This window comes from Homarus americanus, unplaced genomic scaffold (genome assembly GCF_018991925.1).
Source record: "Homarus americanus isolate GMGI-L3 unplaced genomic scaffold, GMGI_Hamer_2.0 scaffold30108, whole genome shotgun sequence".
Taxonomy (NCBI): domain Eukaryota; kingdom Metazoa; phylum Arthropoda; class Malacostraca; order Decapoda; family Nephropidae; genus Homarus; species Homarus americanus.
Window position 1 is genome coordinate 3,348,451 of NW_024748109.1, and position 17,890 is coordinate 3,366,340.

General features: G+C 36.0%; 1 protein-coding gene across 4 annotated transcripts in view; it reads right to left on the minus strand.

The window, feature by feature from the left end:
• Window positions 1-10,163: 10,163 nt before the first annotated feature.
• Window positions 10,164-17,890, minus strand: part of LOC121880030 (serine/threonine-protein kinase PLK1-like) — a 68,707-nt gene continuing 60,980 nt past the window's right edge. For all 4 annotated transcript variants that reach the window (XM_042387008.1, XM_042387009.1, XM_042387007.1 and 1 more), the window contains 5 exons: window positions 16,166-16,408; window positions 15,749-15,902; window positions 14,564-14,810; window positions 12,101-12,214; window positions 10,164-11,946 (listed from right to left, as the gene is read on the minus strand). In XM_042387008.1, the coding sequence (XP_042242942.1) occupies window positions 11,788-11,946; window positions 12,101-12,214; window positions 14,564-14,810; window positions 15,749-15,902; window positions 16,166-16,408 (917 nt within the window). In that variant the 3' untranslated portion in view covers window positions 10,164-11,787. The remainder of the gene's footprint in view (window positions 11,947-12,100; window positions 12,215-14,563; window positions 14,811-15,748; window positions 15,903-16,165; window positions 16,409-17,890) is intronic.

The following is a 17,890-nucleotide window of genomic DNA, read 5'->3' on the forward strand; positions in this document are numbered from 1 at the left end:
GTGTTACCTGTGGCAAGAAGGTCCGCTTGGTATGCTCGATCAGAAGCAGTTTTGCAAGCAATGCTTTGCAGTCAATGTACCAATCTCCGAACCGAGGCTGTAGAAGTCATTCTAAAGATTAGAGGAACGCTAATAGATGACGACCAGTTGGGAGACTGTTCGTTTCATTCAAGAAAAGTTCCCCAATAAACGTCAATGCCACCAAATTGTCAGAATTGGTTGACTTGAGTTTGGAAGTCTTAGAGCCACCATTGACAACAAGTCTAACTAGCCAAGAATTGAGAAACCTTAAAGAGACTCCAATGCAGGTGCCGAAGTGGCCTTCCCACACTCAAAGTGTGGAGAGATGTGAAAATGGTCACAGAAGCAGCGGGCCATGTTTACAGCCACGAGAGGCGAGAAGGTTACATCAAAGCACAAATAGCAAGCAGACTACTGATGACAAGAAACCAAAGCAAAGAGAGTATGAAGGCATTGGTTACTTTCAAATAGACTACGGATAATTTAATATAATAATTTGAAACTTGAAACAGTAACATGTGTGCAAACGCTGGTTATGTTATAAATTCACAAATATGTACATTTAAAAATCCATTTGATCTAGGTAGGACTTATTATAAAAAAAAATGTATGCCAGAATATTGTTTTGCATGCTTAAAGACTACAATAAATTGCTACCAAATTACTCGATTTTCAATTTAGCCAGTTCACCCCCTAAATTGACACACCCTATCTTCTACCTTTAGCGAATATGTAATGTTTGCTGATGATATTACTCAAATAGTATCATACCCAGGAAAATCAACCCAATTTATGGCACTCTACACGGTAAGAGCGATAAAAAATATAAATGATTGAGAAAAATTGGAAAATCAGGACAAATAAGAACAAATTCAAGATAATACCAATAGCCAAGATCAAAACAAGTCCAGTAATAGTCGACCAGGAACTATACCCATACGACACTGAAGGCAGGATGCTTGGACTAAAACTAACAAAAAGAGGATACAGTATATAACATATTTTAAAAGATAAAGAACGACAGGCAAGAATAAGATTATCAAAAATAAAACGCTTTAAGAACCTTAGCATTAATAACAAAAGAAAGATTTATATTGCCCTTGTCAAATCAATTATGGACTACCCACCCATCCCATTGAACACTTAGTAAAACGAGCATTAAAAGGTTACAAACAGTACAAAATATAGCCCTCAGATTTATATATAACAAAATATACAGACCACATCAATAATGAACAGCTACACAAGAGAGCAAACCTCTTAGCAATCAATGTAGATATACACAACAAAGCTGCAAATATTTGGAAAAAAGTGACTGAACTTAACACAGAAACATACCAAAATAGGATAAATAATATAGACAACGAAGAATTCCAAGAACACAGTTGGTTTAAATCAGCCAGGAAGAAAGTAATTGAACCATCTCCTGCCCCAATATACACATAAAACACTAATAGAGAGAATAAAAGATGAGAGTGACCTACCAGCTCCACTAAGAACCTGACAGGCCTCTCCATACAGTGTACCTTTAGACTAACACAACTAACACTTAACTAACACCTTAGCAAAAAAAAAAATGTGACTACCCTCCCAGCTACACAAGGACCTGGGCGGGCTCACTAACTCCATCGGAAAATAATAATAATAATAATAATGTGATTACCCTCCCAGCTACATCAGCCAGGAAGAAAGTAATTGAACCACCTCCTGCCCCAATATACACATTTACACATAAAACATTAATAAAGAAAATAAAAGATGAGTGACCTACCAGCTCCACTAAGAACCTGGCAGGTCTCTCCATACAGTGTACCTTTAGACTAACACAATTAACACTTAACTAACACCTCAGGGGGGGAATAAAGTGTATCAATGGGCCTCCCAGTTACACACAAGGACCTGGGCGGGCTCACCACTCCAACAATAATAAATAATAATAATAAGGCATTATATAAATAAACCAATATTAAAAAAACAAAGGTCTGACGACCCAAGGAGCAGAAATCATTGATAAACACTAATAGAAAAGATGAAGGATCTGGTTGAGCCCAGATTCTTTCTACTCCTACTGTATTTTCAGTTTCACCCAATTTTCCTTCAACCCCACACCTTTCACCTCATAACTAAAGACTCCGTACGTACCGAAGGTCATTATACATAACAGTTTTCTGTAAATATTTGGAAAAAAGTGACTGAACTCAACACAGAAACATATCAAAACTGGATAAATAATATAGACAACGAAGAATTCCAAGAACACAGTTGGTTTAAATCAGCCAGGAAGAAAGTAATTGAACCATCTCCTGCCCCAATATACACATAAAACATTAATAGAGAATAAAGATGAGAGTGACCTACCAGCTCCACTAAGAACCTGGCAGGCCTCTCCATACAGTGTACCTTTAGACTAACACAACTAACACTTAACTAACGCATTATCAATTAAAAAATAAAAATAAAGTGACTACCCTCCCAGCCACACAAGGACAGATTCAGATTTCAGATTTGCCCCCGAGGGGGCTAGTTTATTGGGCACCCCCTTACATCCTGTGCAAGGTGAAGCGCAGAAGCGTTTACAGCGCCCAACAGGGAAGTATGAAAAGTTCATACTTGCCTTTATGACTCGTACATTAAGGGCGTAAAAGCCTGAAGGGTCATAGGTTTTGTCAAGTTACATAAAGTGAGAGAATGACGAGTGTGTGGGGGGAAAGTTCCCGGTACATTTTATCTGTTTATGGCAAAGAGTGGCAGGTCCCTAATAATGTCAAATGCCAGGCCTGTGACTAGGAGGAGGGATATCTGGTCTGGGAGGGAAGAGGTGTTGGTAACGGCTGGGGACCTATAGGAGGAGGTCATAGGGCAAGTGAGGATGTAGTGAGAGAGGGTGTGAGAGTCGGGTTGGCCACAAAGTTTACAAACAGTGCGGTGAGGCTCAGGGTTGCCAATGTACTCCCATAGGTACCTGTACCCTAGGCGCAGTCTCATGTATATAAGCTGTTGAGATCGAGTCAGGGATTGATATTCTTTGTAGTGGCGGTTGTCGTCACCGGTTACAGCGTCATAGTGGCATAGTGTGACGCTACCCCGTTGTTTCAGGTGTGTCCAATTTTCGTTGAATGCCTCTCGTTGTGTGGCGTGTATGCGAGGACCTGGGAGGACTCACTAACTCCGTGGTGGTGTTAAAAAAAAAAAAGTATAAGCAGCACTATATAAATAAACCAATACTAATACAAAGGTCTGACGACCCAAGGGAACAAAACAAAAATAAAAAAAAAACAATAGAAATGATGAAACGATCTGGTTGAGCCCAGATTCTTTCTACTCCTACTGTATTTCTGTTTCACCACTTTTCTTCAATCCTTATTAATCTTCTTTCACCTCATAACTCATGACTCCAAAGCCAAGAAGGTCATTCTACTCAACACACTCAAACAGACAAGACCTCTCAACTAGCTCCTCACCACACAACAACTCCCTAGCGCTGCATTGTACATATAATATATATACATAGAAAACGACATTGTGGGTTTCCTTTCTCACCTCCATCCTTGGTGCGAAATCTCCTACATGTACATTACGTATGTATGTGAGCCTAACAAAGAGAAAATAGACAAACACAAAGAGAAATTTGACAACTGGCCACATACACTACGCTACATGACTGATGAGCCCTTTCGATGAGCCACTCTGCTCGCCTGACTGTAAATAGTCCTTGCTAGGTCCGAGCTTACCCTCACGTCCACAAAAGCATAAAACTACACCATGACGCTTCTACAAAGTTCCTTTCATCTGTACCAGACATAAAAAAAATAAAAATAATATGCCGGGAGTTCCGGGGGCTAAGAGGTTAGGTAAGGTTACGTAGGTTTCTTTGGTTGGTCAGGGTTTATTAGGTTCTAGTAAATGTCGCCTCTTTTAAAACACTTACTGTAATGATAAGGACATTAGTGGAGAAAATGAACGAAATCGAACATCTCCTGGTAGTTGTGCTGTTCTCAGACATAAACATAATAAATGAACTGTTCAGTAAATCCTAAACACCACAATATATTATATTACCACTAAATCCTAAACACCACAAAATTATATCTACCCGGTAATCACTCTGGAGTAGTAAGACTATACTTACGGTTTGGGAGACAGGTTACCAGATGTTCACCGCACAACTTTTACTCTTTAACTAACTCGTGACTCTCTGAGTCTGATTTCTGAAGCCCATACGGACCAATCACAGGGCTCCACATAATAGTAATTGGACAGTCGAGTCTTACGTTTCAGACTTTGATGGCCAGCGCCATCATTTGAGCAGATTCTTCCCTTTCCCAAATTTCCTTTACGGTACTGTGAGTAGTTCATCAATCTTAACAATATTTACTGTATTGTATTACTCACCCCTGAAGATGTGAATAAAAGTGTTAAATTTCAAAGTTTTTTCTTTTTAAAGTATATATATATATATATATATATATATATATATATATATATATATATATATATATATATATATATATATATATATATATATATATATATATATATATATATACATGTGTGAGTGTAATAAAATGAGGCAAGAAAAAGTTGTATTACATCTTACAGTAATCTTACAGCATGTCTAGTCTAGTGAACGATTATGTTGAGGCAATTGTTTATAGCCGAGTACAATGCTTCATTTGTACTAAAAAAGGAACAAGAAATAAAAAAAAATAAGCAACAGTGATACTGAACAATAGCGTCTGCATAAGTGACGCAACACCTGATAATGATGGTGATACCTGTATTCATAACTGTAGCAGCAACTGTACTAGTGTCAATTTATTGTGTTTATTTTATAAGAATGAACTCTCATTATATAGTATATTAGGAGTCAATGGGAAAATATATTTAAATATATTTTTTTTTCATGAATGTACAGTATCTCTTAATACCTGTATTTAGGAATGATTAGATGACGTATAATGGACTGCATAAATGTAAGGGGAATATACTGTAAAGTCAAACCTGTGATATGCTAAAAGGTTAAATTAGCATTCAAGAAATGTAGATATTAAAGATTCACTGGTACTCTCAATAAGAGCTGCAGGTTGGAGGGGCTGTTTCTTTGTACAATGAGCTTTAGTTTATTAAGTTTTCCGCGCACTTTTCATTTTTATAATTAAACAATGATTGCCTGGTCTGTCCATTGTAGAGTAAGCTGGAGAAACTAACTAAAGATTGCCTATCATTTTCTTACTGTTCCACCATACAAGAATACCATGCCTTGCTGTTCGGAATTAATATTTTAACACCCCTATTTGATATTTGCAAAGCATATCCTGCTTAGTCACAAAGCATGTCTTCTTGGAATCATGCCTCGGTTCAGCCCATCCTGAAGAAGGGTGACCATTCCAATCCCTTTAACTATCACCCCATTGCCCTAACTTCATCCATCTCTTAAGATTTTCAAAACTACCTTAAACTCTCATTTTCTCCATCACCTCCACCGCCTTTCTCTTTTGCTGGATCACCAGTATGGTTTTCGCCAGGTGAGATCCACTGGTGATCTGCTCTCCTACTGCACCCATCTTTGGTCATCCTCTCTTAGGGATTATGGGGAAACTTTCGACGTGGCCTTCGACATCCCCAAAGCATTTGACAGGGTATGGCACAAGTTTTTGCTTTCTAAACTTTCCTCATATGGTTTCTCTCCCCCACTTTGTTCTCTATCTCTAGCTTCCTAGAGAACCGATCGAGGGATCGATCTCTCGCTCTGTCTCAAACCAATAGTGGTGGTGTCCCACAGGGATCTGTTCTTTCACTTGCTCTCTTCCTTCTTTTTTAATAATGATTTACTTCACACTACGACTAATTCTATCCATTCTCACGCTGATGATTCTACTCTTCACTTTTCTAGACCTGATATCATTTCATCTATCAATGCAGATCTGTGCAGCATCTCCAAATGGGGAGGTAGAAACTTGGTTAAATTCAATTGTAATAAAACACAGTATTTACCAATTACACTTTCCAAATTAGATGATCTCCCACCAATCACATTTCAGGATGCAATCATTCTGCCATTTCCTCTAATATGTCATGGAAGCCACACATCCACAACATTGCTAAAGCTGCCTCCCAAAAGCTGGGAATGCTGTACAGATGCCAGAGCTACTTCACTCCTTAGCAGTTGCTTCAAGTTTATAAGGGATTCATTTGTCCTAACTTGGAGTACTGCTCTCATATTTGGGGTGGCTCTTCTTCTGTCAACTGTTCTATAGGGTAGAATCAAAGGCATTTCGTCTTATATACTCTCCTCCTTTAGTTGATCTTTCTTCCCTTTCTCTTTGTCATAATGTTGCTTCACTTTCTCTTTTACAAGTACAGTGGTTCCTCGGTTAACGAGCACAATTCGTTCTAGAAGGTTGCTCGTTAACCGAAAAATTCGTTAACCGAGACCATTGTTTCAATGGGTTTTTGGGAAATTGGTTCCAGCTCACAGAAAATTGCCTAAATTCAACAAAAAAGGTAGAAAAGTACACAGACTTTGAGGTGTGTATGATGAAGGCTCCTGGATGATGATGATGATGGGAATTAGAATGAGGGTGGAGGAGAAGGGAGAAGAGAAGGCATTGGGGTGGAAGAGAAGTCACCCCATGGTGCCATTTCACCCATAAAATTTTAGTTCACTTGGTGTAATTCAAGATTATTTTCTTTAAATCAACACAAATATATTTCAAAATGACCAATAATTTGACTGGAAACACAGAAAAAAAAGCGTTTATGTTGAAGTCTCGAACAAGATGTTCCTTCCTCTGAACCGATAAACAAACTGACGCCAAGCTTGGTGGGTTGAGTGGCTGTTTGGATAGCGAAAAAATAGTTTCCTGTACTTCAATTATGTTCAATAATTGTTAAAATTACTAAAAAATTTAATATAAAACTTTTAAAATTATTGAATAGTACAACCTTCTTAATATTTACTAAAATGGTAACGAATTTAAGCCCTATTTAAGCCCTAAAACCGATTACTGTATTGGCGGACTAATACTACATCTGGTGTGCAGCCAAATGCAGGCGAAAACATGTTGGGAAAAATTCGTAAGGAATTCGTTAACCAAAGTGAAGAAACTTATGGAAGGTAATTCGTTAACCGAGGGATCACTGTACTTTAACAGGCTATGTTCGGTAGATTTGGCATCCTGTGTACCGCTGGCAAGGCCGTGAGCTTGTTACACTCGTCTTGCCCGCGGTGCCCACCGTTTCTCTGTGGATGTCGGTCACACTAGAATAACCCGTTATAGTACATCCTTCTTTCCTCACACAGCCAACCTGTGGAATGCTCTGCCTTCTTCTGTGTTTCCATGCTCATATAATGTCTCACTTCAAAAAGCTGTTTTCCGGTATCTTTGTGGTACAGACTAATATCTTTTTCTTTTTGATTTTGAATTTTTTACTCTTTTTTTTTTTGCCCCCAGGCCCCATTGTGGATCGATGACCTGTGCCCGGGTGGGCTTTCCCAGTAAAAAAAGCATGGGTTAGCTCAAGTTTTCAGGAGTAGAGCGTAGTGGCTCAGGTTGTACAGTGCGTGTTTTTATCGCGTATTCATATGCCGGTCCACATGACCGTCTGTTTTGATCTTTTGCTTTGTGTGGTCACAATGTAACGCAAGAATTACTTGTAATTCGTTCCGAGCTCACTTATTCCTCTTTTACTGCCTCATCTGTATCTGTGACCTTGGACATTGTTCTTTTGTATTGTAGTTATTTTATTGCATTATATTGAGTGTACCTGTACAGTACTGTATATAAAAAAATGTGGTGAAAGTTACCAGCTGGGAATACATCCCCCCACTATTTATACTGTACTATTGTTTCTTATGCGGAAAATTGCCCCAATACAGTATTTGCAATAATTTTGGGAACACATCCTTTGTTGCGATAACCAAGGTATTCCTGTACATCTTAGTATGTGGCTTGTTTATTTTATTCATAGACTGTTACAAAGCATATCAGCTTTACTTCCGATAAAGTTGGCAATTTAACAAATTACATTACCCCTGTATTATTTTGTGCACAAAAAGGCATCATTCTGCCTTTCTTTGTAAATCTGTAGGTAAGGTCTAGTCCACAAAGTACTGTATGTGTAGTCTTGGATAAGAGGGAGACATATCTATCCTTTGCATTTGAAAGTGAAGATGTGGTAACCCAATAGCAGCTAAATGTTAAGAGTATGCTTGGCTACCGAGGATCATAGAAGGAAAAGCCTTGTGAATACAGTCGCGGACAAAAGTTCACTCCCCACGATGAAACTGAGTCACGGGAATGAGTCTCCGAAACTGACTTACCTTAACTGTTGTTTCTCGTTTGGGGTTGATGCTGCTTCATTTTGGAAGGGAGTGAACTTTTGACCCCGACTGTACAGTACTAATGTTTTCCTATCAAAGGTTATTTTCAAAATTATTATATTTTTCAAATAATCATGTTCAGTGGTTTAATTTAATCAGAACTAAAAAAAAAACTCAATCAGCACCGCTAGTCTGGGTGGCATACAGGAGGTACAGTTATGAGCAATAGTCGGCATGTGACACTCTCCCTCAGGCAATAACTGAAATCTACATTATGCAGGGTGTTTACAGTGCTCGAGTTATTCCTAAAATTGGTTGATGAGTTTGGTGGAGGAGAGATTTCACTTCACACAGGCAGATGAAACAATATGCGAGGAGTGTTGCACGACTATTGCTTGTGATTGTACAGTGGGTGATATACTGTGGTCAGTTACTTTGTCTGAGGCAAGAGATCCCTGTCGGTTGAAGAATTTAAAGGCTTCTGCTGTGGGACTGTTGCAGTTTGTGAGAAGAAAAGTATGGGCATTGTATAACGAAAGTGGTTATTTTTAAATATGAGAGTGCACATGGATATAACTGAGCAAAGAATTATACCTACCAGTATTTCACAAAATTATATACCTGGGGCAAGCAGAATTTATAATTTTGTGTACAGTATAAAATTGCAGTATCTGAAATATAGAATTTTTGCATTGTTTTAATCTAATACTGTAATTCTTACAATGAAAAGTTATAAAAATTATTTTTTTATGCTGTAATGTTAATTTGAAGGAGTCAACTTTTAATACATCAACGTAAATGAGCTGTTTTTTGCTTAAATATTGCCATTCATTATGATTTTATTCTAGTTTTCAAAGAAAAATTTCCTTCCATCTTCCATGGAAGATTTTCAATGGTGATCTCTCTGTAGTCCCACTTGGAGATCTGACATTTTCTTAAACTATACATTATCATTTGAGGATTATTTTGTCATGATCTATTCTTCATTGTTCTCTCAATGTTTTCCTTAGTGTAATTCTACTTTCATTCTTACAAATACATGTACAGTACTGTACTGTACTTCCACATTATCATGTTCCCAAGCACTTCACTTCTCAGTACAAATAAATCACCAGATAATGTAGTGTTGATCAGTTACAGAAAATTCTGTGCGTTAATTCCTCATCTGAAGGTTTTGATGGAAACAAGGCAATAACAAAAATCTGCTCTTCCTAGAGTATCATAATATACCCAAGATTTACAACAGGAAAAATTAAGTGTAACGTAAATTTTAGGAGCATAATACTTAAATTGTGATCTATATTCCCTCAGTTCCCAGTCTAAATAATTGAAAAGAACCTATCAAATGAAACTAAAATGTTGCATGGAAACCAAAAAATTCACACTAAAATTATGCCATACTACACAACATTAAAATAACATTTCAAAGATGTATAATTATACCTGTAAAAAGTGATAAGTTGGATCTGTTTGTGAAGAACACATCTATTACAAGTACAGTATAAAAATGCATATATGCAAAAAGGGTGTGTTTACTCTTAGATTCCACCAACTCTACAATCAGGAAAAAGTACCGAATGTGAAAAAAAAAATTAAATAGCTTGCTAGTGTTGAAATGTAGAATTACTGTACCTGGCCATTTCTGATATTTTCCCGAGACAAATTACTGTACGTTGATGTAGGTGACGAATTGTTAAAAGATAATTCTTGGAAAACTTAATAAAACACCTCAAATTATATATGCTTTCCTACATTTTGCTTTGAATATTAGCTATTCTACTTAAACTTCAGATATAATCCATGATAAAAAAACAAAGCATTAGTTATACATACTTTATTTATATTACCGCACGGACTATTTACACTTATGTATCACACTGCTGTAAATTGGCGAGATAGGAATATATGAGGCAAAAATAAAATTAAAACACAAAAATACAGTACAGTATATAGAAACTCATCACACATACTAAAAATGGGATGAATGAAAATGATAATATAATGACTAAAATATGACCTACAAATGCTGCTCACAAACTTGTATGGGAAACACTTCCAGGATACTATACCTAAATGATGAATAACAGCAAAGACTATCTTCGTCAGTACAGCCAGTATGTATGTTGCAATTAGGGAGTACAAAACACATTACCACCTACTAATTATATTTACATTCATTGTTATATTGACTACAGTACAGGTAAAGATAAGAATACAGTATAGTTTATCATGTTATCATTTTGGGATATATGCCCAACTGTCACCAAATTTAAGTCACGTAACCAAACCTCAATAATTTTCCCACTCCAGGCTTGAAATAAAAAATATTACTGTTAGAAAATATAGCCTACATAACTCACACCACTTCCAAGAAGTTGGTCATTCTTGGAAGATTTTCTTATATCCAACCATTTCATATTCCCATAAATAAAAGTAAAGTATTAAAATTAAGAGTCCGTACTTGATAGGAAATAATTAAAACATAAGACAAGAAACTGCTTCAGTGTGGTGCCCCCACTGGAAATTATAACTTGTAGCATGAAATATTGTGATTCTTTGTGTCTTTGTTTATTTCAGTGCTAAAAATAAAACAAAAAATAAAAAGTTACAGTACTCTGTCCTATTATTTTTGGTAGCACATATATCATTTAGCAGAAAAGGGTTAGCTAGTCGAGGGTTTCTTGGTTGTGAAAACATCCAGCTCTGAGTATGCAACAATAAATGAGTATTTAACACCTTGAACCAAATTTGGTTTCTCAATTAGTAAATTCATTGTGTTACTTGTTATGATGTGGTGTCTACTTATCAATGACAGTAACCCCCCCTTGAAATAATATAATCATTAACTTTAAATAATACTTGTATTTAATATACTGTATAAAGTATACATATGATGTACAGTATATGTATACTGTACTTCCCTTATTAAATCATTCCACCAAATTTATCATTTATTGTTAAACAATTACTGGGACAAATACTGATGTCACTGTATCATTAATAACTTTATGGCACCAGCTTTGAATTATTAGATTACTTTAGTTACCAAGCACTGGACACAGACTAGGAGTATATCAAAAGTAACCACTCTTTCAAGCTGCAGTAAAAAAAATACAGTACTCTATTGTAAATGACATATGAAGAGAAATCAAAGATTTACTCTACAGCTGATTCAAAATAAGTTATCCATAGGTAACCCTTATGCTGCTGACTTTATTACAAATTTACAAAATAATTTCTCACCCAGTCTTCTTGAAATAGACGTGTCTTGTTGTTAAACATGGACACTTCATTTTTCATTCAATTTGAATATGATCTGACATCCAATAATGTGGCAATAGCATTATAAATTTTTAACTGCATGTCACAAGTAGAAGTTTGTGAGTTTACTGGTGAAGAGAGCACAAGATCAGTGTTTCAGTGTACAAATGTAGCACAGCTATTCAAGCAGTAGGTGTTGGGGCATGCTGAGTAGTAGAAGTTGTGGAGGAGGAAGAGGAGGCAGAGGAGGGCTTAGTCGTTGAAGATTTCGTCACCAGGAACTTTTGTATCATATTCCGGGCATACCGTAACCGGTTAGCCAGATCAGGGCGACATCCATACTGAAAAAGAAGCGGAAAGCTTTCTAAATGTCAATGAGAAAAAAAGAAAAAAAAAAAAAAAAAAAAAAAAAAGCCAGAATATGTCAATACTTCTATAATCATATGTAATAAACGATAAATTAATTTTTTAGCTACCACTATCTGTACTACCTACCTTCTCAAGACTGGCTAGCCTATAGGTTCTAAAGTTCCTTTTTTCATCAATGTAGGTTACAGCACCCATCAGTGGACACAGTATTATCTTGGTGTGGTCCTCAAAGAAGTTGATCTAAAATAAATAATTGGTAATTAAGAAAAATTTTAAAAATTAATTAACCCCTTACCTTTCCCTCCACCAACATTTGCACAGTCTTTCACTTACAAACAAAACATAGGTATAAAGTTGAACATAATCTGTACAGATCATACAATTTTAATGATCTTAAGAAAGCCTTTGAGATCTAATAAAAAGGGACCTTCACATACTACATTGAACATATACAAAGAAGTGACAAGTTATTTGGAAGAAGTGAAGGTTTGCTACAGATGGATTAGTTAGGAGTAAACAGAAGTGTTACTGGTTTTGAGTCAACTCTAGTGAGATTGGAATGTCACTGTGGATGTTTTTTCTTCTTCATTGAGAGCATCAAGACAAAAATGGAAAACTGGGATGACATTCTATGTAGATGAAACTACAGTACTGTATATGTCTTATGGGTGAGACAGCAGATTAAATAAAACTCTTAAGGGATTTGGGTAGAGACTGTATTATCATTTAGTAAAGTGAAAACCTTTTGTTTTGTCTCATATAAGAATGTTTCCACTCCCAATATTGCAAGCCCTTCCACGAACATCCATTCACACTATCAATACATTCCTATACATCCCTTATTCCTCTGCCTTTCTTTCATTCACATTCATTGCTGCTTCCTTAATATTTGCTGAAGGCAACAAAGAAACCACAAATCCTACCTCTTAATTTTGGCCAATTATTCAACAGAATTTGTTCAGCTCTTACAAGAAAGGAAACAGCAACATTTATTTACTTAGAAGATGGAGGAGCAATAACATTATGGTAAAGGAAAAACAAATACAGTGTCCCCTCGTTTAACGAACACCTCGGTTAACGTAATTTCGATTAACGAACTGCCTTCCATAAGGATCTTTAATTCGGTTAATGAAAACAAACTCGGTTAACGAAGTTCTTACGAACCGACCTCAACATGTTTTCGCTTGCACTGACCGGGCAACCAGCTTTAGTATCAGTCCGCCAATACATTAATCGGTTCTAGGGCTTAAATTCCTTACTATTTTAGTAAATATCAAGAAGTTTATACTATTCAATAATTTTAAAAGTTTAATATTCAATTTTTTAGTCATTTTAACAATTATTGAACATAATTGAAGGTAAAGTGACTAGTTTAATGCGCGGCATCCAGCCTCTTAACACAGCAAACAGGAGTTAGTCTCTCTCTGTTTTCACTGGAGGTAACATCTTGCTGGAGACTCTCTTCAACTAAACGCTTTTTTTCTGTGTTTCCAAGCAAATTATTGGTCATTTTGAAATATATTTTACATATTGACAATATATAATGCAGTGCAGTGTTGATTTAAAGAAAATAATCTTGAATTAAACCAGAGCTAAAATTTTATGGGTGAAATGGCGCCATGGGGTGACTTCTCTTCCACCCTAATGCCTTCTCTTCTTCCTTCTCCTCCACCCCCATTCTAAATCCCATCATCATCATCATCATCATCATCCAGGAGCCTTCTACATACACACCTCAAAGTAAGTGAACTTTTCTACCATTTTTGTTGAATTTAGGAAATTTTCGGTGAGCTGGAACCAATTACCCAAAAACCCATTGAAACAATGGTTTCGATTAACGAACTTTTCGGTTAACGAACGACTTTCTGGAGCGGATTGAGTTCGTTAACGGAGGGGTCACTGTACAGGAGAAATAAACTACAGACTATGAAGAGCCAAGAATGACATTGTGGGTACTTTGATACAGTACAGTAGTCCAGTAATGGAAGGATTTTACAACGAATTTATTCAAACCTATAATAATATCAATGGAATATAAAGGAATTAAAAAGACAAGCGCATAATGGAGCAAATTGTGCATTAAACAGCAAAGGAAGGGAAATGGGTACTCCATTAATTTACAAATTGCTTCCTTCTCACTAAGATTTTTCTTTTTAGTTTTATCTTCATTATTTTACCATTGAAGTTGAATGTCAAAGTATGCAAGTGTTATCTTATGTATTACCAAATCCGGCACACAATCTTTTTTTTTAACAATACCCGAAGTAATTTTTTGAGTATCATTTATTAAAACATACATGACCAGATGCGTTTCACCCTATATTTTGCCCACGGCTAACCAAAACTGGGAAAAAAACATTATATGAATATAAAATTACAACTAAAACACCCTTAATATAAGAGAAAAGGAAATAAAATGTGACTTGCTATATTAAATTACTGTACTAACTAAAACTGAGGAAACAATCTCAAATAAAAATTTACAGATAAACACCCCAATACTGTATAAAAAAAAAAGAAATGAAACATGATAGTGACTGATTTAATTACTCTACATTTTTTTATATAGAATCTAGTACAAATACATACCTGTAGCGTGCCATTTGTCAAATGAAGAATAATAGCTGAGCGTGTCCTAAAGTATGTTCTTAGAGAGGGAATACGGGCTAGCTCATCACCCTCTCGAGGACACATAGAAGCTGCTGCTTTTACTAAGTGCTCGTTCATGTAGTTTCGGAAATAACGAAGCAGCGTTACTTTCTTGTTTAGTGCTGCTGGGTAATTCTTTAGCTGGTGGTAGTGTTCAGCACTTGACCTCTCAATGTAGTGAATATTTCTGTTTGGTAAAGTACACTTATTATGAGTAAATAGGAAATTGAGTAAACTGATATATTTCATTACCACAGTATTAAACTAAGTTACCAATCAAATGTAAAAACTGTCATTGTGGATAAATCAGCCTCCTCTGATATTTACTTACCCACTCCAACCTTTTCCTTAATCCTTAAATCAACAAGCATTTAACAACAACAAAAAGTTCACTGGCAGTGTTAAACTCCATTTGAAAAACATCCCTCATGGGTGAAATACATTTATCAATAGAGTAAAAGAGCACAGACTGGGTTAATCATAAAAAAAAAAATTGTCAATACTGTATATAAAATTACTGCCTCCCATCTGTCTAAAACCCATAACTTCACTTGAATTTCGTTGATATGTACAGTCAACAGCAATAGTTTGTCCCATCCCAATTGCATGATGAGGCAGGTAATCTGGTAACGTCACCGTTATCAGGAAGGAACCTCGACGTTAAGGGATGACTGCCTACTGTATAGTATTTCAAATGATGAACACTACGCCTGATAAAAGGCTTTCTTTATGTAATGTATTTCAACATTGAAATTTTGATTCATTATTTTATATAAATAAAATATCATAAGTATCCACACTTAAAAAAAAATATATAAACACAGTTTAACAAGGAATGTCAAATTTAAATTCAAGAAAAAAAATAACAAATAAATTGTTCCTACCATAAGAACGACTGTAAATTAGCCCGTCAATCAAATAAGTGCTACTACTACTGTATTATATATATATATATATATATATATATATATATATATATATATATATATATATATATATATATATATATATATATATGTATATATATGTGTGTTAATTTGTGTGTGTATGCCATATAAAGTAGAGTGGAGTTTAAGTACATTCAACATATTTGTAACACATCAAAAAAATTTTTTTTTCACTTACTCTCCATCAGCTAGTAGCAGCAGCTTGGTAAAATCGTTGAAAAGTACACCAATTGACTCGTCACACAACTGGTAGCCAAGGCCATATTTGTCACTGTAATCCACCCACTTACTGACCCAGATCATAGGTACGGCGGCTGGATCCTCACATTCCTCTGTTACCCATAAGTTTTTTTTAAGCAGCAGTTACAATATTAGTCATTAAAGTAGTTATGATATTATTAAAAATTTTACCATTATCAACGTAAGTAGCATAATTTTTAATGTATATTACGAATGTGCAGTACATTGCAATGTCAAAGCTACTTGTGTACAGTTCATGAATGTTTGTATTGTAATATCATTTAAATTACAAGTGTATAAGGATAAAAATGTCCTAATAACCAGAGAGTATGCAAGAACATAAGTTTAAACTTACCCTCATTGATATTCTCTCGTTCATCGGGTTTGGAAGCAACAACGGAGGTGACCTGTGAGTACAGGTCTTTGAGGTAGCAGTCAGAAGGCTCGTCGGGTTTGGATTGCTGTGCAGCAGTTGCCTGCTGTGTTACCGCTGCCTGTTGGGCATTAGTGATGGAGGGAGCAACACCACCCTTGGACGTGGTTACGTTTTCAACTTTCTTAACACCATCTTTCTGCATGGACTTCACGGGCGACCCGTCTGAAAATGAAATTAATATTTGTAGTTATGAAGTGCATATAGTACAGTACGTAAAAAAAATACAAAATAAAATGGACGATTCTTGATTAATAATGCCAGTAAATAATTTTGCTTTGCATAATGAAAAAAAAAAAACATACAATAAGAAATATGGTAAACTACTGTACCTAGCACAGCTACTTTACATTCAGCCATGCTTACCTACCCTTACACTACTAACTATATGCCTCAGCACTCAATGACCACTATCTTTATCCATACCTGTTGACAGACTCGTCAGAAGTAAATTGGATACCAGCGACATAGTATCCGATAATCACAGTATGAATACCGTTTGGACTAACTACACTTTGGTAGCATATATTGTACTTGGAACACTTCCCCACATTACAGTACATTCAGTTCTCAAATGGTTTGTTGTACATTAATTAGTTATCATAAATATTATTAACATAAATCTATACTAAGCGATAGCAAGATATATATGCCGAGTATAATCAGGAGTATACATAAAATGTCAAGGATAAAAACTCAGTGAAATAACACAGATTTGGCTACCCCTCTTACCCAAGGAAGAGAAAGTCCTACTCTCTTTACATAACAAATATCTAACTAAATGTTTGTCAGGCACCTATCAAAGATATCTGGATAAATATAAGTATTTTAATGAAGTGAAGTATTGCCATAAAGACCACCATTACTATAACACATTTTTTTTTTTGTAAAAGAGAATTGAAAGCATTAATTCGATTACAAAAGAGCAAAATGTATCTTTTCATTCAAATTGTATTTTTTTTTAAAGAAGTTTAAGGGCAGTAATAGAGAATGGAGAACTGGGGGCATGGTGGATTTATGAAGGTGGTGGTGTTGTTTTAATAAAGTCGGCAGAGTATAACCACTCTTTAAGGACTGGCAGCACGACCTCCAACTTACCACAGACACATGGAGACCATGTGTCACTGCACCATACATTGCCTCTCCCTAATTACCAAGAAGTTAAGTGACCTAAACTACCCAGGAAGAAGGAAGAAGTTGGTAGCAGGAAAGGTTGAAGGAGAAATGTTGGTAGCAGGAGAGGCAGCGGTTAAAGGATTATGGATAAAGAGGCTGGCTGGAGGTGCTCACATCCTCATGCTGCAGTACATCCCAACTAAACCCCCAAGCTCCTCCACTACCCGGGCGCCCTCCCTTCAAAAACACCCACCTGATATTCCACGCCAGTAAAGTTGTAAAATCCTAAACAATCTGAAAAATGTTTATATAAAGTTTTATATGGATTCAAGGTGGGAATAATGGTGAATGCCGTGACAAGGTTACACCAAAACGAAGAACACAACTTTGGCTATAAACGACAGCTTTTCCTCATGATGATTCTTAGAGATCCCCCCCCCCCCGGCTGCTCTCCAGGCGTCTAACATTCCGATCTAAAGGAAATACATGAACGAGAGAGACCGTGTAATGTGTGGTTCCATACGATATCGT